At 32.7% G+C, this 24,549-nt stretch overlaps 1 protein-coding gene across 2 annotated transcripts in view; it reads right to left on the reverse strand.

The window, feature by feature from the left end:
* Positions 1–18,685, reverse strand: part of LOC149418723 (hemocyte protein-glutamine gamma-glutamyltransferase-like) — a 34,839-nt gene extending 16,154 nt beyond the window's left edge. Inside the window, exon 1 of one of the 2 annotated variants that reach the window (XM_089638944.1) lies at positions 18,523–18,685. In XM_089638944.1, coding sequence (XP_089495070.1) covers positions 18,523–18,534 — 12 coding nt within the window. In that variant the 5' untranslated portion in view covers positions 18,535–18,685. Of the gene's footprint in view, positions 1–1,622; positions 1,704–18,522 lie in introns of those variants that run through there. The other variant, XM_089638945.1, reaches the window with a different exon arrangement.
* Between the last annotated feature and the right edge of the window lie 5,864 nt (positions 18,686–24,549).

A 24,549-nucleotide genomic window follows, 5' to 3' on the forward strand; every position in this document is an offset into this window, starting at 1 on the left:
AAGATTAATGAAAATAGTGATTTGGCATTACGCTTCGCCTTAATTATTATTCAGCTTTCTTCGAAAACTACATTCGTTTTGTGCCAACCATATCGTAAGCGTACGACGCATTGACATGTAAGAGCCAAAAGTACTTGAATTTGTAACAATTTTAATTATAAAAATTTTAAAAATAATAATTATCATGTTTTCATTAAATCATATTTTACGTTACTAAATAATATACATAAGTTATTAATTTATCAAACACAACCTTAGATATTTATAAAAACCCTCCTCGAAATGATTTCAGGTCACAGAAGATGCCGCGGGGCCCACCAGTTTGGTACGCCAATGATTTACACAATTTACACATGAGTTGGTGCCGAGTTAATTAATTAATATTGATAATGAAAACATACGTGCTTGATTAATCTGGCACATAACTACTTTTTTCTTACTTAATATAAAAGATAATTCCTGCTTGTTTACCATTAATTGTATAACCAAGACTAAATAGAGACGTCAATCAATAAAACGACATTATTATAACTACTACTAATATTGAAAATAGACAATAGTTAATCAGTGAATCACACATAAGGTTTACGATGTTTATAATAATTATTATTTACCATACAATAAATAAAAGAAACAAACAATGGGCAAGCTCCTTGGAACTCGGAATACAAAAGCTTAAACCAAGGTTGGATAATACTGAATAAATCCACCGATAGAAGTATAGTTTATTCTCTCCCTCCACTATTATACTATATGATATGCTTGTTAGTTCGATCATCTCCAGAAAAGTGCCCACAAAAAAACTCAACACATAAACACGCTACAAACACAAACACGCTACGCTAAACAAAACTATATTTCAAAAAGGACCACACTACATGGCCATCAAAGTATCAACCTTCCACGTAGCATCAAACTAATAACCGACATATTTAAATTTAAATCAACACTAAAAACATTTATCTTGAACAAATGTCACTACACCTCAAATGAATACCTTACATAAATTAATTACCTCTGTTTTCTTTTTTTTATTTGCATACATTTGTTAACATGTAATTGTTGGGTTATATAAAATAATGTGTATTTGTTGGGTTAGCTGGAAGAAATGGGATGTAACCTATAAGCTATACCCTTTGTACCTACTCTGTATTTTTGTGCAATAAAATTTTTTTTGAATTTTGATAAATATTAACTCGAATTATAATGTAATTGTAAGTACCCACATTTTCATTCCTGAAATGCAACCTTTAAAATTTGCATATTGACTTTGTTAGCTTGTTTGTATAGATGCGTTAATCGTGCAGTAATAATAGGATTTGTCAGTACATTTTGAAACGAAAACTTCCATTACAAAGTTAATATTGTTTACCATTATAAATTGATGTATATATCTCTATGGCCAAGGGATCATTTAAAAATCAATGTGCTATTAGTGTTTTCCAAGTTAGTGGCTTTTTCTGGGGGTCCGGAGGGTCCTGAGGGTCCTTCAAAAATCCATCAGTAAAACTTCCAAGTTTCGTAATTAATTCTACCTAAAGTCCTATTTGATTCTAGGATGATCGAGTTATATATTCATAGCGCCATGACATAAAAAAAATATATTAAAAAAAAATACCTACCTATATAATTTAAAGAAATATATGTATATTATTTGGAGATCCTTGCACAACCTTTACAAAATATAGACTGAATATTAAAACATGTTGTTACTCTTATTATAATAATAATTAATGTTGTCCATTTATTTTCAACGGCATGGAAAAGCAGTCGTAAACCTTTTTTATTTTCACAACCATAATTTCTTCTCTCTTTAGAAATTTTGTTTTAGGAATCTGCTGTGTATGATTTTTTTTTTAATTCTTACTTTGATAAATGTGTTATTTCCGTATGTCGTAATTGATATAGAATTCATTTCGAAAATAATGATTGATCATTTTAAGTTTCGGGTATCGCAAATTATCACAATAAGAATGTTATACCGTAACATTATAAATGGCATAACTATATCTAACAAGTATCTATTTAGATCACTGTCATATTGAATACCATAACAATATAAATGGCATAACTATATCTTACGAGTGTCTATTTAGATCACTGTCATATTGAATACCATAAAAATATAAATGGCATAACTATCTTACGAGTGTCTATTTAGATCACTGTCATATCGAATACCATAACAATATAAATGGCATACCTAACTATATCTTACGAGTATCTATTTAGATTACTGTCATGTTGAATACCATAACAATATAAATGGCATAACTATATCTTACGAGTATCTATTTAGATTACTGTCATATTGAATACAATAACAATATAAATGGCGTAACTATATCTTACGAGTATCTATTTAAATCACTGTCATATTGAATACCATAACAATATAAATGGCATAACTACCTATATCTTACGAGTGTCTATTTAGATCACTGTCATATTGCATACAATAACAATATAAATGGCATAACTATATCTTACGAGTATGTATTTAGATCACTGTCATATTGAATGTTTTTCCATGATATCTCATATACTGTATGTCGTTAAATAAACTAAAGCATACTATTAAAAATCCCATTCATTGGAAGCAGTGCAAAACCCCGCGTCACAGTGACTTTTATGCATTTCCAATTCGTTAAAGTGGCATTTTATTATTTAATATTCAAATCATTTATAGGCATATAATTACTGTGGTTATAATAATTATTATTATTTTATAGGCGTATAAAAACATTTAATTTATAATTACAGAGAACGGTATACGATTCATTTAGCATTTTCAGCGTGAAATTATTGAAGTTTATGTTTTGTTTAACGAGATTTTATGCAAGATGACTAAAGAGTTACTAACTTTATCGCATATCAAGTTTTTTTTTTAAATAATACCGCCGCACGTGTCGTGAGATGGGAAAATATTATTTATGCAGAATAAAATTTAAAAATAATAAGTACCTATGTACAAGTACCTATAAGAGGTTTGAAAGGTATATAAAAGAGGTTAAATGGGTATTTAAGAGGTTTAAATAGTTTACAATAATATTTAGTTCGCTGACAATAGTTTTTTTATATTAAAATTATGTACCTACTCCACAAAAGATCCCCATTTTTATATGATTTTTAGAGAAACTTCGACAATATTATTTGTGACAAATTGGAAATTACTTTTGAAATTTAGAAAACAGCTGCTTTGGAAATGCGATGGACTTTTAAAATAAAACCAAGCAAATAAACTCACAAATTATTTTAGCTCTAACGCAAAATTTTCGCCCCTGTTTAATTAACTGTTATTTAATTGTTACACCAAGTTCTGTTTAACTTCACAAACTTTGTATAAACCTGTATTATATAGATATTAGTTTTTTTAATGACTCCAAAACATTTGAAATGCGTGTGGCCTCCGGCCGTGCAACCTAACATAAAAATATTCACTATCCATTGATCTGAGATTAACAATTATACTTCTGCTTGCTCTGTAAAGCTGTATCCGCTTACGAAGGTTAAACTTTCGACCAAGTTAGTAGGTAGGCAAGTACGAAAAGGTCAATTTACAGATTTGCGTGTGTCACTTGGGAGGTAAGTCTAGAGCTAGTTGGGGGAGTGTCTGGTGTGCACAAAGTATGGTCATTTTTCCCTTACTTCGGATGAACCCAGCTCAGGTACGGGGGCTCCATCGAAGCCAGAGTAAAGTTGGCCTCTCAGAAGCTGGGCGTACTGTACAGGGCCCGCAGATACTTTAATAATACACAACTGCTGACCCTGTACAAATCGCAAGTGCGCCCTACTGTCGAATTTGGCAGCCATTTCTGGTCCGGAGCCCCTAAATACCTGAAAAAAACCCTTGACTCTGTGCAAAAATGGGCGGTCCGTTTGATAGATTCCCCAATCTTAACAAACGGACTGCAATCTTTAGAGCACAGGCGTCAGGTAGGTATGCTGTCCTTGTTCTATCGGTATTACAATGGAAGATGCTCTGAGGAACTAGCGTCATTGATCCCTTCGGCACCGGTGCGTAGTCGGGATACACGCCAAACGCGCGCCCAACATTTGTACACGGTTGACATTTGTCACATGAGAACGGGTCGCTTCTACAATTCGTTCTTAAGTTCAACAGCTCGGCTGTGGAATGAACTGCCGGCCTCTGTGTTTCCTCCCTCCTACAACATGGAACTATTCAAGACCCATGTTCACTCCTTCCTCTCCACAAAAAGACTCTCCACACAGCATCCCCAAAGATGACATAGGCCCTGAGGGAAATTATTTTCTTCAGGGCCTCCTGTGTGGAGTTAAAAAAAAAAAAAAAAAAAAAATTATCAAACTTTTTTATAGTACTTGGTACATACTTATTGTTGAAATTGGAAGATGAAAATCGTAAACAGTCTTGTTGATTCATCATATCTGCTAGAAAAGATTGCATTTCGTTGCCCTGAACACAACACCAGATCGAACGACTTATTTAGAACACCACACTGTAAAGCCAAATATGCGCAAAACCCTTTAATAGGACCTATCAGATCTGTAAAACTCACAATGCCTCTAGAGATGTAGACATTTTCAAGTGTAACTTGAAAATCTATAAAATGCTACTTACTAAACTGATAACTTCATTTTTTAATTTGTGAAATAATCCTATCATCTTAGTTTATTTTATTGTTTTTATTATAATCATGCGAAAACTGTATTACCTACTATTTAACTGTCTTTAATTGTTTTTATAACATTTTGCAATTCCTTATAATGTTTATTCTTTATTCCTCTTTGTCATTTATAAATATATTGTATAGGTGCAAATATTCAATCAACGACTAGAATTAATGGAACATTATTGGTCTAATATTGTAAATAATTGCTGTTTATTCTAAATATATAAATAACTGTTTGTTTCCTAAATAAAATAAAATGTTCCATATTGCTTTTCGGCTATTTAAAGTGACCTAGATCTGAATAGCAAGTTCTCCCCACTTTCATCTAGAAATGTATAAATAAGTTTGTATGCATGCACGTACGATTTTTTTTCGGAGGCTGATTTTTCTTTTCATCCGTTTTTTTTTTGTAAAAAATATTAATTTGAGTTAAATCTATTTAAAAGGTCTCCCACCCGTGACATGTTTTTAGTGGACACAATTAGCGGGTAATCAACGACTGATATAACCCAAAATAGTTAGCATTGCAACAATGTATAGATAATAAGTAGTATGTGACTACTTCAGACTTTAGTATGGTTATCGCGGATGTGGTCATTGGTCAACCACGACAATAAAGTCCAATTTATTTTTTAAAAATGTAGGAAAGAAATGATTTCAAATATTTTTTTTTCACCGTTATTTGCACTTTTCTGCAGCTTAGACATTTTTAAAGTTTTTTCATTTTATATTTTTTCCGACTGTCCGGATTAAATCTTCCCCACGGGAAAAACTAAACCCTTCCACACACTTTTCCACAAATGATCATCTAGTCCAGGGGTCTCCAAACTACGGCCCGCCAGTGTCTTCCATCCGGCCCGCGACATCTTATGACCAGTGTCATCAAGGACCCGAGACAGCTAATGGCTAAGACCTTGCTCAGAAGGGGCGAAAACTCCGCGAATTTTTTCGTGCGAATAAATAAATATGCTCGTTGGCGAGGTACTTGGCACCAATACATTGCGTCCACAATTATCGCGCGAATATATCAAGAGGATTTTTTTTTAATCTTTATTTGATTCGCAATGATATAAAGGTCTAAGAAACGATTATCAAAAATTATCTTCAAAGCCACGTTATCTAAAGCTATATTTTCATTATCGAAGGAAGCAAACACTTTGTGGCTTGACATTATTACACAAATGAAAGAATATCTTTGTTTTAAGCCACTTTATTAAATTTATATGGTACGTCGACCGATTTCAGTTGAACTCAACCTTCATCAGGACAGTACAAATATAAACTAAAATATAATACAGAGGAAGATTATTAAGTAAACAATAAAGAAAGAGAAAGTATATAAATGTGAGGGAGAGAGCATCAGGGCAGCGGAGTAGGTAGTGGGGTCGGGGAGGGGTGAGTTTCATCCCTGAAAAGTTTGGAGACCCCTGATCTAGTCAATCCACATTATGCAAGTGCATTATATAAGCATAATAAATACAAAAAACAACACGTCTAATCACCAGAGGTCAAATGGAAAAATTTAATCATTTTATTATTCAATAAAAAGCATTAAGATGACCGATGTGGCACACTGCCCTGATGATTGACACTGTAATGCTGTCCAAAACGTTAGCTAAAGGAGGTAGCGCCACACGGCATAATACCCCAAAAAATCACTATAATACTTTTGTTAAGTACCTGTATGGAAAAAATATAAATATATCTTCTGTAAGTGGCCTCACCACAGTTTGATAATGCCCTCAGAAGGCGAAACAGCTGTCACGCGTAATAATAATAATTACACAGCAGAACTTGTTTAAAAATAAACAGTTTTTTGTGAATTGATCATAGATTATAAGAAAAACTTTAAATTAAAATGGAGTTCTACACATTAAACTTGATAACAATTCCATCAAATTTGTTGACCAACAAATGATCGTAATGCTTGTCAGCCTATCAAAATTTGTTCAAAAACTGATTGAGCCGGGAATCGCAGGGACGGAATATTCAAAGTGGTACTGATCGTAGATTTGATGGCCACCAAATAATGTGATTGATTTTGAAACACCCCTACTTGAGACTAAAGGCTTTTTCTGCATTTGTTTGTCATAGTTCCACTGGCTCCAGGCAGCGATATTGTTTGTCAAAGTATCATAAAAACTGAAGACGTGTGAAGGAGGCCATCTGGGGAAAATGAGAACTACTCCTACTCGTTATGAAAATGAGAACTACTCCTACTCATAGTTAAAATGAGAATTACTCCTACGCATAGTGAAAATGTGAACCACTCCTACTAGTAGTGAAAATGAAAATTACTCCTACTCGTAGTGAAAATGAGAACTACTCTTACTCGTAGTGAAAATTTAGCATCTCTAACTCGCACCTTTCCAAATATGTATTTACATCGTATAAAAATTTCAAGAGATTCTAATTTTATCACTTCGTTTATTTCGAAACAATGGTTTGGTTTAAATTCCCTATAGGAGATACAATATCATAGCTTTAATACATCGATGTTCAGAGTTGAACGCCAGAAGGCTAATATAATATCAGTTGGCACAAATAAATAACCATCTATTTATTCGGAATCGATGATTTCGTAAGACGTCTGTAATGTAAGTGTACATTTGCGAACCGAAAGGAGTCGAGCCTCGAAGCAACTGCAAGCGGCTTTTCCCGCTATTTGCGGTTACTTCGTTCCTTTCCTTTCGTTCCGTTCAAGTTGAGGCTCACCTCTGCAGTTCGGCTCGAGTATGTATACATAGCATTACAGGCCAGGCAGACAATGTAAATCGACCGACCGATTTAATTTGTAATCAAATAACAGTAACAGCGGATTAGAAGGTGCATGATTGCGGAAGATGTGATTTATGTGGCCGCCGTAACGTCACAATGGCGAACCAGCGATTTCGCCAGCTATGAATCACTGTGGGAATCGTTTTAAATTAATAAAACCTTCCACATCCGCCCCAGGCAAAACAAATTTTACAGATATTAATATAAATTACAGAATGTAAAGTGATGATAAAATGACTTATTGAAAAAGGGGAGGGGATAATTCAACTATTTTGTTAACCGCAAAAGATAACAAGTTTTCATAAAAAAACGCTGAATTTGATATATTTTAAGTAGTTTAAATGAATTTATTATGTTTTCCTAATCTTGAATATCTGCAAGAAAACTTCCGGACATTGGCCTGTTAGTTTAGTAAGTAAGTGGTGCAAAGTTTCGGGATCCAACACAGGCGTAGAGAGTTCTATCTTCTGCTGGTCAAGTCCTCAATCATTCTCTACCAGAAACATTTTCCGCATGTTATTATGGTTATAGGAGGAATTCAAATATTGTCCAAATCTATAACCTAACGTAACCTGGTATTGTTCGTCTTTCTTTAAAAAATTACTTACACACATAACATACTACCTTCTTTTTAATGTTGGATTAAAAGATAAATAGTAAAAAAAACAATTGTAAATATTCTTTTAAAGACCAATCGATAAAATATCAATTAAAATGTGTATTTTAAAGATTATTCATAGCGGATATCGACTATTCATCGATATTGTCGATAAAACCTGTATTGTGTCAATTTTGATCATTTCAAGGCGGAGATGTTAGCCCCCTGGCATCCTAGTACTAGCATATCGGTAAAGATTTTATCGATAATGTCGGTAAATTGTCATCATTCCAGGACATGACTGCAGATCGTCAACGAACGAACAATGGTTCACGATGATTAAATTAGTCAAAATATTAAACGTATCACGTAGGTACACTAAATAAAGTTCTGGAAAGATTACAAGTTACCGACATTATCGATAAAAGCTTTATCTATTTGTTAACAAGTGTTAGGAGGCCAGATGTCTTGCATCGCATTATATAAGTGGGTAATATAAAGAAATAGAGAAGATTTCAATTTGTTTAAAATGATTATCTCTAATATATTCCACGATCCTCGAATGTCATTGAATTTTAAACATTGTCATTTTTAACCATCATAATAATGTAATTGATTGTAAAATTGGATAAATTGTGACAAGGAGTCAAAAGTCACGATTACTCGTGTTATTGTGTTTTTTTAATAATTTATAATCACATAATGATAACCCACCACGAATCCACGTCCTGAAGAAAAACTGAAATTGTCTTGCATAGTTATTTTGCATACACAGATTATAAACGCTAAGGTTTTGTGACTATGTCAAATGTGTAGGCTGTTGAAATTCTCCAAACTAACTCAATTAAGGCGATGCACTACGTAGTAATGCAAAATCATGTGTTTTTGTTTTGAAAATTTGGTCACTTAGAAATGTCTCAGATGCTTTAATTAAATACCACGAGTAGAATACATCTTGGCCTTTGAAATAATCGAGTATTTTTTAGATAAGTCTTTTTATAAGCCCAGAAAAAATAATGTAAAGGCCTATGAAAACTGCTTTAAAGTTCAAAATCTCCTAGTTACGAACCCATTTTCGGTTATGATTTTATTGTATAATGTGGCAAATTAAGTCATTTATAAAATGATCGGAAAAAAATTAAATATTTATGCCTGAAAATCCACAAAATAAAATAAAAGGCACTTTTTGGCCATGTTTTTTTCTTGCAAAAATTAAAACAGGCGGATGGTGTTAAGCGGGAATTTAAACCTTATCGCCATCTACGTAAGGGGTGTTATTGATAGCGGCTCGATTTAAAATATTGCATCGCCTTAAAGAAGCTTACTCCACTTACATCTTAGGGTTGAGCCAAATAAGTTTGGGAAACACTGATTTAAATAATAACGACAATATATATTCTGTAGAAAATGGTGTAGTGTAAAAGATAATTATACAAGACAAATATGTTTAACGATGTCCTATTTACCTACGGATGTCCACGAATTACGTAATTAATTTACCGTCTAACACGTCACAAATATTTAGGATAGGTTTTAATGCAGTCATTTATGAAAACAGGAATATTAGTAAATAGGTAATAAACAATGTTACTATTATAAGAATCGTTTAACTAGGTTGTAAGTAATATTCCTCACGTCCGGATATTCCTGGCGTCATACCAAAAAGCATTACTTTGTACGAACTCCTATTAGACAGGTAGTATTTATGGAAATGTCTAATATTCTTCACAACCACTGAAATACAAAGCGATAAAAGTGTGTTGTAAGTAAGGTCAATTTTTCCTTACTTCGAGTTAAGTTGATCAAACCTTTTCACCGGTAGTTATTTGTGTCGATTTTTTTATTCCCACGTAAGTAACATTCGTATTGTTATCCGTCCTGGATATCTAGCACGGTTGGTCGATAATGTCGACAACTTGTCACCCCGTTACCGGGCACGACTGCAGATCGCTAACGTACAAACGACAGTTCATAACAAATAAATTAAGAAGTTTTATTTGTTCGTCGACGATCTGCAGTCGTGCTCTGGAACTTTGACACGTTACCGACATTATTGATAAAACCTTTATCAATCGACTAAGCTAGGATACCCTGGACATGAATGACGCCTTAAATTTGTTTCTCGACTTAATAATAAATTCTTCTGATAATTACTCCTTTCTCCGTCCGTCCGCTGTACGCGTAATCGAAGGGTTTCTTTAGTAATCTTATATGCTGACATCGACCTTGTGTCCTTTTCGGATCGGCTCATTAATAATACGGTCACATTTACATGTATGTTGTAGGACACTTTGCATTAAGTGTTGTAGTGTTGATGCCAAACCTCAGGTGGACATATATTATACAGGTAAATTAAACTGCTCAGGCAGGACACGGTAGGTATTTCCAGTTGTGCTTGTATGTTGGCCGTTGGGCAATCCAAAAATCGCCCCGGCTTGTTGAAGGCAACCCAGATTTCGATGGAAGGAAAGCTTTAAAAGTAGGTAGTCATTTATCACAGATACATCCATTTACATTATTCATGATTAAAGATTTTTTCAGGCAGACGTCATCACATTCGTAAATAGTACTTACACCAATGCGTTTACGGCCCGGCACAATTGACAAAATTTACTTTAAAGTACCGCGTAATCTACGATGAAATCAAATATTGAAGTTATTACTCGCTCTAATCGAAAATGTAGCTCTTTTATCATCCATTTCTATGTTCTAATTCCTTATATTCGCTAAATAACTAAATATATACCTACCCATTTAGCGTGAAAATTATTGTCGATAGTAAAAAGTGTTTATGGTCCGGTATATCGGTATATAAGGTCGGCTTAGTTGGAATGTGGAGCCTAGTGCAGCTTGGAACATAATACGTATATAGGTCGTAAGCCTAATCAGCAATATTACAAGTATCGTCTATGATTTTATTAGAGGAAAGTACTTGATTTTCTATGTTGAGTACCTATGTGGTTTATCTATGGCCTACGTCATAGGGACATCGCGAGCTTTCAAAATGTCATTTGAATTCGAGTTGATTCTTTGATAAAGAGTTCCCCACTTTAATCAGCGATAATAGTATTTGTTTTGCAGAAGTCAATGCATTATCCATTAAAGTATGTCAAACACACCGCTTAAAACACTGTCCTGATGTAGAAAAATTCCTCGTATAATACCTTACCAGACTATTTGTCTATTTTAGACTGATTATCAATTGATAAAATCAACATCCCCCATCGCTCGATGAATGTAACAGTCCGTACTGATAAAATTATACCATTTACTTATATTTCGATGAAATTGAAGTACATAAATACTTACGTAAATGTCATATTTGACATTTGTTACTGCTAGCGCCTCCGTGTCTAATGAGGGAACTATTAAAGGCTTAAGCGGCCGATTAAATTTGCCGAAGAATGTCGCACATAGCGAGGATACGGACTGACTGATATACCGGGCCTATGTTGGGGTAGTGTAGATATCAGATTCCTAAGAACTTGTTAGATCAAAGTGGTGGGTATTAAATTGATGGATTAAATTAGTGTAATTTAACTTGATGTATTTACTAATAATTTAAGCATCTAGAGTTTAGATCAGTCATCGATGCTCCATGCAGGTGCTCCATGACAATGAGAAAAAAAATGGGGGTGCATGAGATGTAAATTTGGGAGTCCAATAGTAACGTTTGTCCAAACTTGTACAGTAGCGCGGCTACCTATATAAACTTCTAAAACACATTTAAGTCGATGAATTTGACAAAAATCTATATTAGGAAAGCAGGGGTCTACCCAAAACAGAAAAAAAATCGGTACATGGTCTACGGGACAAAAAGTTTGGAGACCTCTGGTCTAGATAGGTGCGTTACAATGCTATAGTTATATTTGCAAAAAATTCAAGTAGCACATTCGTACATTATGCAATCGAGTAGATATATAAATATGTAAATTCATTAATCAAGTTGATTAACTTGACATATGAGAGCTTTTCATGATGCCTTGATGGCATCTAAAATAATATATTACCTAATTAATGGTGACTATAACAAAGAAAACAGTTACCAATAATCATCAACAGTGTTATTAAAATTTATACGCCATGATTTTAAAAATACTTTCATAAAATTATCATAAATTCGGAGATAAAAACGTTGATGTATTGTTTTATTGATGGCTACGAATTATTTAATATAATATATTTTAGAATTGATTTAAAAAGACGAGACGCCGAAAACAACAATAAAGATTGGCATTGCTAAATTTTAATTAAAAAGACAATAAAAAACTTGTTTTGATTATTTCACAAGTAAATCCTTAAAAATAAAGTTTCTACGTATATTTTTTTTATTAAATAAATGAGATGCATATATTTTCATACAAGCGCGTATAGATCAAATGATTTATTGAAACCTTGAAGAAATGTGCAAATTGCTGCCAGAAGGAATTTACGAATGTGACGAAAAATAATATTCCTGTCCGACTACATGTTGTTATTTCGTAATTTAATTTAATTTGTTTCGTATTACAGAATTACCCAGATTACTGGGAGAAAATTAGTCCTACGTCCAGTGTGTGTTCGATAGGTTGTTGAAAATTTCCCACGAAACGTTTATTTACAAAGTGAGTAGTCTTGATAAATTCTTTACAAAATACATAATCGTTTTCCTTAAAACTGCAATTAACACACGTCTGAGCAAGGCCATAGTTATATTCTTTATTTTATATCTAATGATATAAAAATTCAGTTTATTTTCTAGGAAACTTTCCAAAAAAATCTGCCAAGAAATGGTTGAAAATAATATGAATAAATTTTCTAAAAATTTTATTTTTCATAATTTGCATGGCATCATAAACTATAAATTTTACTTTTGATAATTTTTTGTATGGCATCATCAACTATAAATTTTACTTTTGACAATTTGTATAGCATCATCAACTAGAAAATTTTACTTTTGATAATTTGTATGGCATCAATCAACTATAAATTTTAATTTTGATAATTTGTGTGGCATCATCAACTATAAATTTTACTTTTGATAAATTATCAATATACAAATTGTATGGCATCAATTAACTATAAAATTTACTTTTGATGATTTTTATGGCATCATCAACTATAAATTTTACTTTTGATAATTTGTATGGCATCACAAACTATAAATCTTACTTTTGATAATTTGTATGGCATCACAAACTATAAATTTTACTTTTGATATCTCTGGCATCATCAACTATAAATAATTAAAATTCTTCGAATCAAGTCACTTCTATCATGAATTGATTTAATTTTCAAAACTATGATGATCGGTGATAATGATACAATTAATTTCAAAGTCGAGATGATTCATTTTTTTACTCTGCCCGTAACACAAATCACAATGCAATACCAAGAAGTTTCATCAAGGTTTTTTTATGAACGTTTTTAATCTGAGTCACCTTATTCGGGCCTCCACACCAACGACCAAATTCTTTTTTGAAATTATTACAAAATTTTGTGAATTACCCGAAGAGCGTTTTTCTATCGATTCCTATGTTTGCATTATTTTTTCTCTGCAAAGAGAGCTGACTGAATTAAGATATTCATTTAGTGGCAGACGTTTATAGGGTATTTAGCCATATAATACAGAAGAACACAAGAAACTCGATGGGGCGTTTTTCGTAATTCAAAAGTCTGAGTACTCTTTGCTTAAATTTTAAAGTCAGAAAATCTGTCTCTAAGTAAGAATCAAAAATCAAATGGAATGGCGAATATCAGGCAGTGTAATGGTACGTATACATTTGCCAACCGAAACGCGAACCGAGCCACGAATTACGGGAAAGCAATTAAGTAATGCAAGGCGTTCCATTTGCGGTTGCTTCGTTCCTTTCCTATAAGTTGAGGTTCATTTCGGCAGTTCGGCTCGCGTATGTATACGTAGCGTAAGAGTGACAGAGTACTCAATGCTGATTGGAGTTTTAGATCTAATAGTCAAAAGGTACTAAGTCATGGTAAATATACATGGAAAACATTTCTATAACGGTGTGTATTTATGTATTCAGTGCATTTAGCGAATATATAATTAGAAATTCACACTTGGAAACCGATTGAAAAATGTATTTGTGTTAGGGCAGCTGCATTTTCGATGTGCTCGCTATTTATAACTTAGATATTCGATTGAATCCTAGAACTCAAGAATATAAGAATTATGTCGCTGTTGCAGAGGCAAATTAACCAAGAATTACCTAAATAACGACCAAATTACAAAATTCAATCGAAGGTCTCTGCTATAAATCAGCTGTTCTTCCGTGACATTATAATATTTTTTTATTTGGATACCGCACAAGAGTACGAGAGTAGTGAAAAGCGGACATTTTTTTATGTGGATACCGCACAAGAGTACGAAAGTGGTGAATAACGGACATATTTTTATGTGAACCCCAGCCGTCTGGACCCAGTGAGACTATGGCATCCCCAATTGGGGTATGTTCCATGATGAGAGGCTGAAGATAGGCGAGGGGGAGGAGATGGGGAAGAGGAAGTTTGGGAAGTACCTAGTTATTCAGATCTGGTCACCAAACACTACTAAAGCCATTTCAAGCAACGTTTCAATTCTGAATGGTGGTCTTACACCAGGGCGATACTGATAGTATATTCCACTCTGGAACCTGCCGCAAGTATACTATATATTATATAAAATGAATAAATTGTGTTATAGGCAGAGATGTGCAAAATGGGTGCCCAAAACCATTTGAAATGCAAAATGGAAATGGGTCAAAACTTTTCCATTTTAAAATGCAAAATGCAAAATGGTTTTTAGAAAAGCATTTAAAATGCAAAATACCTATTTTCAAAATGCATTGAAAATGCAAAATGGTTTCTCAGGTCAAACAATTAAAATAGTTATAGAATTTTTAAACAGTTTTGTCATTTAATAATAGACTTCAATGTAGAACAAACATATTACATGATGGTAAATCCAAAAATGACACGACTACAGATTATGAACCACAAAAAATTTGCGTGGGACTAATGTTGCCAACGTAAAAACGTAGAAACTGCTATCTAACATTTAATATTACAGCGTCATGGCCCCATGTTCAGTATTTGAATCAGTATTTTTTGTAATGGTATCACTCAATTGCCAGGGCTTCTACCAGGGAGCAACTTGACAAATGTAAATTATCTCTCATAGCGAGGTTGAGGACCGACTGATATTTGGGGCTTATGAAAAAAAGATGCGTGGAGATAGTAGGAAGAATGTTGCAAAAAAGCATTTAAAATGGAAAATGCATTGAGAAAAGCATTTAAAATGCAAAATGCAAAATGGTTTTTAGAAAAGCATTTAAAATGCAAAATGGAAAATATCAATTTTGCATTTTGCATTTCCATTTGAAATGGATTTATTTGAAATAAAGCACATCTCTGGTTATAGGTAACACAAATTCATTAAATAAAATTTACTTGCGCACGCCGCAATACATTTTTCAATTGATATCCATAATTTATTTTATATATTTTTTGTTTATCGCGTTTTATTGAAAAACAACCGACCTGATTACAACAGAACGTCACTTGATTCGGGTGCTGCTAATATAAATGAAGGTAGGTAAAAAACGTGCCGATTCACCCAACAGCCTAAATCATAAATTATCCATTAACTCTTCCAGATTCCTCTTTGATAACGTTTGTATAATAATAACTTTATTTTCTTACTAATTTAGGTTTTTTCTAATTTGTTTTTTATTAATTTTAAGCCTCAAAAAGTTATGTTTTATTAGCAAAGGAATAAAGCAACCACCCAGACAACAGATTAATTTAAAAAATATATAGAGGGTTTTCCAATAAGAGGTGTTATTTTGATATTCAAATATAGATATGTTTCGTTGCTTGTGTGGCACGTAGCGCCGTTTTGTTAAAAGTGAACGTTGTCCAGATCAATACCATCCAATTCCGGTCACAAAAAATCATTAATCATCTCTCGATAGCGCAATCCATTCACCGTAACTGTTGCTCCAGCCTCATTTTCGAAAAAGTAAGGTCCAATGACTCCGCCGGACCATAAACCGAACCAAACAGTCACACGTTGAGGAAAGAGAGGCTTTTCAACAATAACTCTTGGGTTTTCCGAGCCCCAGATGCGATAATTTTGCTTGTTGACGAAGCCACCGAGGTGGAAATGGGTCTCATCACTCAAGATGATTTGCATTTGATTCACTCAAGTGAATTTTAATAATTTCAATGCGTTGTTGAAGCGTTCCATTTTTATTAATGGCGTAGTTTCTACTTCTCAAATGTCAAAAAATGACAGATTCAAAAGTAACATCTACCGAAATAGCGGGCAATTCAAAATAACACCTCTTATTGGAAAACCCTATGTTCATTTACAGTGGACAATTTACAATGAATTTACAGAAACGGGTTCTGTGATTATATTGACGGTATGTTTTTTCGCTAGAATTAAGATTGCAACCAAATCCATACTGTGTGTCCTTCACAAGCGATGCGCAAAATAGATTTGTTTAAAAAAATCGAAATATTCCAATTATTTACTTCATATTCGTGTGGAAAAGTCTGGTATTGAAAGGATTTATTGTATAACGCCTGATAAGTGAAAAGTACCCTAGTGTTTTATCGACAAATTTGGAACAGGAATTAAATAACTAGGTAACATTTGAGAAAGGAACTAATTAACTATAATTTGGGACCGGAAATACGCACGATTAAAAATAAAGTAGAAGAAAAGAATGTTCAATCGTTTGAATGATAAGAAAATCGTAAATGTTAAAAAAATTTGATGATTAAATTTTCTTATCCCGCAACATAAAATTGAAATGTCAACAAATATTCTGTATTGTCAATTGCACAGATGAAGAGATTAAGACATAATTTAGAAGTGCGATAGTGGCTTTATTGCAAAGTTTATTTATATCTTGATTTTATGACAACAATATCATGCATATGCAAGTAGGTACTATTATCACAAAAAAATTACAACATTCAAAACGAAAAACGAAAAAAATAAAAAGGTAACTAACCATCACGCCGTTTTCCCGCAGGGGTAGGCAGAGAGGATGGACCGCCAAACAACTCGGTCTTGGCACACACTCCTTGCCTCATTCACATTCATACATCGTCTCAAGTATCTGATTCACTTGATCGTACCATGTCTTCCTCGGACGTCCCCGACTTCTGCTATCATTTGCATTTGTGTCATATATTCTCAATACACTCCTTTCTTCGCTCATTCGCTCTACATGCCCAAACCATCTAAGCGTCCCTTTCTTAAGTTGTTACTGATTTAATGCAATTTATTAGTTACTTATCCATAATTAATTAATTATCAACATATTTAAATATTAAAAATTATTTTAAATATTGAAAATGAACTTCTTATATTATATTACTTTTTTATATTAATATTTACTAGGAATGTACATAATGAATACCAAAAAGTACCAATGCTTTAGAGAAATTAAATTTTTTCCCATAATTTCGCTTGAATAAAATTAAAATATATTTTTTGAATTATTTTATAAAAAGATATAAGTTTAAAATATTAAAATTGTATTTTTCATTAGAAATGCATACATTTTTTAACAACTTTTAAAAAATACAATTTTGTGGCTAATATAAGTTTATCTGTGACAGTTTCCCGTGATTAACTTTTAGCTTTCTTATAAACTTGAATAAGTTTAACAAGAATATAAAATAAATAAAAACCACTCTTGCGCTAAAATCGACCGTTTCTGGACTCCGTTTGCCAAGCGATTTTGTGCCTACTATCCATATTCATGGTGATATCCACTCGAGCGATTTTTGGCCTGATTGTGATAAGATTGCAAAATGTTTTGAGCGATCGCGTGCCATAATGTGCCAAATGTATAAAATCTACATATATGGGATAAACAGTGAAATCTAGGTGGATTAACTGGCTTTAAACCCCAGTAAGCAGTTTCATATGTTTCCATATGAATATTTTGAGGAATGGTATTAATTAAATAATATGGTAAATGTATTTATATCGCTCGAGCGGAAGACACACTAAGAATATACACATTTTTGGCCTATATACTCCTCCTCTATATGTAATGTCAACAACTACCAGACCTTTTCAATGTTGATATAATAAACAAGAATGCAATAATGAATAAATATAATACAAACCGCCTTAGAAAAGTACTGTTGTTCATTTATTTTTGATAAATTAATCAAAAGTTTAAAACCAACTCTATATACGATTTTACCTCAAAACAATTAATTTAAATGTCAACAACCGTTGCAGTGAATGCAATTTTACAAAATAAAGAATAAATAAACGAGGAAAACAAATGAAATCAGGAAAACGCTACTTATTTTTTATTTGTTCTGATCCATGGATCAAAAGTTTTATACAAAACTAAATACACTATTTTACCACAAAACATTGTCTAAATTTAAATGTCAACAAAATGAGTGGTGCAAATTAAATAAATTGTTTACATAAGAACATCTTGAATTCAGGTGCACAAAATAAAGAATATATGCACTTACATCAGGGTCCATTTTCGACCTTGTTCAGAAACCGGCTTTCAAGTCTGTGTTTTGAATTTCGAACGATAAATTTGGCGCCAACTCCACGTGTCTGCGCACTGATCAACTCACAAAACTATACTGAGTTCTGTCGGCGAAGCAAGGCGCTGGCCGCTGCACTGTCATCTTCGACTTGTTCTTCAGCGGTTAAAAAAAGACGAACATAAGGCAGAATTACAAGAGTGTTAAAGAAACTAATGGATGCAAAAGCGCCAATAAAGGTAGTATAAAAAAATTTAAGGAAATGTTTCGATTAGAGTTCTCGTTTAAGTAAGTATACACACGGTGACCCGACACTTGTACAAGCGTCAAGCATTCATCACATGGAGAACCCAAAAAACTTTTTATCGATCTTCAGTACTCACTTTTCTACAGTTGACAATGTTTTCTGTGTATTTTAAATGCGCTATAAATGCACTATTAAATGCGTTTTTTTATTTCGGTAAAATAATAATACCGTCGCATAAACCTTTACAAATAGAAGAAAGGGACCAAAATACCTTGGCTTACATATTGATAAACATCTGACATTTAAACAACATGTACATAGACATATGAATATTAGTAGACCTGCCCTAAGTGATTAAAAGCGTATTATCCCCACTCCCCATACCGGTTCCATTGAGCCGGCTGGGCTCGCGTACGGCCTCAAGTGATATTTGAAAACGTGACGTCATCATTCTTGTGCGAACTATGGTCGAGGCATCATCGGTTCATTTTACGAAATAACACGGCAAAATGTTTACTTGTACTATGAAAACTGGTAAAAATAGATGCGAAAAAAGAGAATAAACCCAATTGTCGTATTACATTCCATATATAAGCATTATTTTATTTTATTTTAAGCATATTCACATCGTATAATATGAATCAGTTGTTACTATCACATCGAGAAACGTCTGGATGCGAAACACAAAGCTGGTTGGTTGCTGGGAAGTAAATTATGAACATTTATAAAAGTGTCTTAACTAAATACTCTGAAACTAACTACGAATCTGAATATAGAAGCTGCCTTACTTTGCCGAATTTGGACTTCGCAAATTTGTTCATAACGTGGCGAGTAATTTGCGCTCCCATGTAAAAATGTCTATTCATTCAAAGCAGATTTTACTTTTAAGAAGTAAATGGTGATATTATAATGCGAGATGCCTATTTACTGTCAGATTGATTTATTGACGAATCACAGTCATCTTCACTCCCTTCGTTCTTCAACAGTTGATTTTACCCCTCGCCTTTATCTTCTCGTCTATTAATTCCTATGTCTGTGAACAAGTAGAAAAATTAAAAACAAAAATCATCCCACTAATTGGTGTATTTGGTAGAATTGCCCATCTCCTACCAACAGAGGTAAAGATGGGCTTATACTTTAGTTCAATCCAGTCCCATCTAAATTATTTAATAAAAATATGGGAAAACACATACATTACATACCTAAATGATTTACAAACAATACAGAAGTTATTAAAAAACTCTTCAATTATAACCCGGACACTCCCACAAAAAAACTGTATCAGAAAGTGAAACTTTTGAAAATAAGAAAATTGTACGAATACAACATATGCCTCCTAATCTACAAAATGAAATGGACTTATACACACAAACACAACATTTAAACAAACGTCACAAGTACACGAACATTATACTAGGCAACATAACAAATTATACACAAATAATGTAAGGACTGAATGTGGCAAAAGAGGCATTGGCCACGAGGGTGTACAAATATACAATATCCTTCCAGATAACCTTAAAACGGAGAATATAAATGTATTTAAAAAAAAAAATTATCTTAAGTTATTGTTAAGTTAACAATATTAAAAAAAACCACTGATTTAATGTTATATATACTTATTTAAGTTAAGAAAGTGAAATGTAAAATTTGTTTTAACTTAATAAATAAATTTTAAAAAATACTGTTTTAGAAACAAGATTAAATTATTTTTCCGGTGTATGCATTAAAAATAAACATTAACGTGTCAAAAACGTTGTCTAAAACGCTAACCACATTTGTACTTAAATTTTTATTCCAATCATAGAAAAATTGAGAGAACTCGATGTTTCGAAAACATGTTCGTTTTGTTTGGGGACTTTACCTTCACTTTTACCTCGTTCATAAAACAAGATGTTTTATGAACGAGTTTTATGAATGATAATTTTTAAGGTTAAGGCGATGCCATACGTAGTAATGCAAAATCATGTGTTTTTGGTTTGGAAATTTGGTCGCCTAGAAATGTTTCAGATGCTTTAATTAAATAGTAGAATACATCTTGACCTTTGAAATAATCGAGTATTTTTCTTAAGTCTTTTTATAAGCCCAGAAAAAATAATGTATAGGCCTATGAAAACTGCTTTAAAGTTCAAAATCTCCTACTTACGAACCCATTTTCAGTTATGATTTTATTTTATAATGTGGCAAATTAAGTTATTTACAAAATGATCCGAAAAAAATTAAATATTTATGGCTGAACATCCACAAAATAAAATAAAAGACACTTTTTGGCCATGTTTTTTTCTTGCATAAATCAAAACAGGCGGATGGTGTTAAGCGGGAATTTAAACCTTATCGCCATCTACGTAAGGGTTGTTATTGATAGCGGCTCAATTTAAAATATTACACGACGTAGTGCATCGCCTTAACCGCAATATCCACCGGGAACGAAGCTAAGCTAGAACCAACTTAGTTTAGCTTACTCGCAAAGTAACGACACTTTTTCATACTTTCATACTATCGTGGTGGAAACGAAAGTATGAAGAAGGCTAAGTTAGTACCTACTAGCTTAGCTTCATTCGAGGTGGATATGGCGCTTTATTTTAAATTTGACCTAAAAAATTCCTACGATGTATTGTAACATCTGTAAACAGTGCCAGAGGCCTAGTAGTTTTCAAAATCTCCGCGATGGCGACCTGAGCAGGGTTGGATAACGTCAGAGTTGAAATAACGCTTATTGTTAGATTTGTCAGTGTTTTAATCATTTTTTCAAAATCTGTAATGTGCTGTAAGACTTGTGTTATTCAGAATCCACTTTCATTATTATAGGAACATAATTATATAAATATTGATGGCGTAAAGCCAAGATATTGTATCTCCACTTTGTGGAAAAAATGAATAAAGTGAACTTAAATTTATATAATTTAAAAACATGACATCTCTAAGTCATCATTACAGAAATATTTTTACTTATTTCAACATTTTGGAGCTACAATATCAATATCACATGACGGAATGGAGTTTTGTAATTCGAGCGGAATTAATCAGAAAAGAACTAACACTGTCGTGATTACGCAATTTTCCTTCGGGTATTATTCTGCGTGTGTCATTTCATTTCATAAATTTGGCGCCAACTATTTGAATTATAATAATTCAAATTAAATAGAAGGAATTCCATTGTTTACATTCGAACTGCATTTAAATTTTTATAGGCTTTTGTTTGAAAAACAAGGACAACTATTTATTTAGGTACTTGAACGTGCAAAAATGACCATATTATTTGTAGTTCGGATGCATATTTATGAACGCAATATTATTGAACATTTTTATTCCGAAACGTTTAACGAAAAATAATAATAAATCAAACTAAGAATTAGAACTTAATGGAATATGCTTTTTTTGGATGAGCAAACGGGAAATCCAATCTAAGCCAAATTTTGTAAATTGAAAAAATGTTTCTTAATAATCCTTATACCTGTAATAAACTGGTGTTCCCAATGTGAGTGCAACAGGTGGTAAATCATATTAGGACATGAACCGTATAACTTAAATTAAATTGATTTTCCACTATTGCTGCAATGTAGTAGAAACATTAATAATTAAGGGCCTTACTAGTAAGCGTGTTTTAAATTTATACAACCATTAATGTATAATAAATGGTTGTTTATCAGTTGCGTAAAATTTAAAACACGTTTATTATAATTCCAGAAAATTCATTTTTATACGAATTTTATTCTCCCATTCATGGACACAGTTCTAAAATTTTTTTTGTCATATTCAACTATTTTAAAATATCTTTAAAACATTAAAAAATACGTTTTGACTGAGGATTGAACCTTTCTTCCCAGGGAACGTAGACAACCTCGCTACCGACCTTGCCAGACGCGGAGCGGTTAGGACCGATATTTATTTCGTATATTAACTGCTGTAATGTCATCCGATTTTAGAGAAATGCGTTTATGTATGATTGAAATAAAGTAATTAAAAGATATCAACAAACTGAAATTCAAACTGAAGTTATACTTTTCAGGAGTAATTAACTAAATAGTTGCTTATTTTTCCCTTTCTTAATATTTATTATCAGTCTATATTCCTCTCTACTTTATTTAGACGTTTCTAATTACTCTCTCAATCGCTCAATATTTAGTATGCAACATAATCCTATATATATATATGTACACCTACACATATAGATTTTTTTTTTTTAAAGAAAGACAAACATTCCCGGGTTACGAATAACCCAACAATGTTTGAAAATCTCCTACTACCACCACAGAAAGCCGAAAATGTTGCTTGTGTTGTGCAGAGATGTGCTTTATTTCAAATAAATCCATTTCAAATGGAAATGCAAAATGGGTATTTTCCATTTTGCATTTTAAATGCTTTTCTAAAAACCATTTTGCATTTTGCATTTTAAATGCTTTTCTCAATGCATTTTCCATTTTAAATGCTTTTTTGCAACATTCTTCCTACTATCTCCACTCATTTTTTTTTCATAAGCCCCAAATATCAGTCGGTCCTCAACCTCGCTATGAGAGATAATTTACATTTGTCAAGTTGCTCCCTGGTAGGAGCCCTGGCAATTGAGTGATACCATTACAAAAAATACTGATTCAAATACTGAATGGAGCCATGACGCTGTAATATTAAATATTAGATAGCAGTTTATATGTTTTTACGTTGGCAACATTAGACCCGCGCAAATTTTTTGTGGTTTCATAATCTGTAGTCGTGGTGTTTTTGGATGTACCATCATGTAATATGTTTGTTCTACATTGATGTCCATTATTAAATGACAAAATTGTTTAAAAATTCTATAATTATTTTAATTGTTTGACCTGAGAAACCATTTTGCATTTTCAATGCATTTTTAAAATAGGTATTTTGCATTTGAAATGCTTTTCTAAAAACCATTTTGCATTTTCAAATGGAAAAGTTTTGACCCATTTCCATTTTGCATTTCAAATGGTTTTGGGTACCCATTTTGCACATCTCTGGTGTTGCGATGGAGGACTTAGCCAGCCGAGGAATCGAACACGCGACGCTCGGGTGAGACCCTGATGATGATGATGACCAGAGATGATCCGGAAGTTTCAATTGTTCCATATATATACTTACCTGTTGCATAATGTTTTTCTATTTGACTTATAATTAGTGTAACTCGGTCACCAAACACAAGAACCAGTTTCTTATTTGGTGGGATTTCGATTATAAATATATTTTGTACCGATATGTAATTTATATAACACCACTGTACCCACTTATATCTATATTAAACTCATTGGGTGCTTTACCCATGAGGCTTTTTAAAATTTCACAAGATAAATGTTGAAAAAAAAAAAAATTAAAAAGAAAATTGTCTTTTCAGCTTTGTAACAACTTTTTTTTTCAGAATCATTTATGCCGTAGTTTTCAATCTTACTTTTAATCCGGCTGAAAAGTCACGGACGGCCAGCGGTAGATACCTACATTTACAAAATGCATCTCAAATCATGCACTTTAGATTCTTATTTTATAATGGGCCAGAATAAGAAAAAAAAATCTCATATTAGGCGATTTTCCTCTACCCCTATTGATGAAATTAAAGTCTTTGTTTTCGCATAGTCTGGCTTACATTTACATCGTGTTGTTTCGATGTGCATTTTGAGAAAACCTGTCAATTCAAAGACAGCGTATTTGTAAGCTAACGTAATCTCCATTTTGGTAATTGAGCTCTGAGGAATAAATTGGCCGTTTTCCAATGAATTCACTTGAAAACTTCAATGATTTGAAGCATTTTT

This window comes from Hesperophylax consimilis, chromosome 13 (assembly GCF_061612785.1).
Source record: "Hesperophylax consimilis isolate HC1 chromosome 13, BYU_Hcon_1.0, whole genome shotgun sequence".
NCBI classification, from domain to species: domain Eukaryota; kingdom Metazoa; phylum Arthropoda; class Insecta; order Trichoptera; family Limnephilidae; genus Hesperophylax; species Hesperophylax consimilis.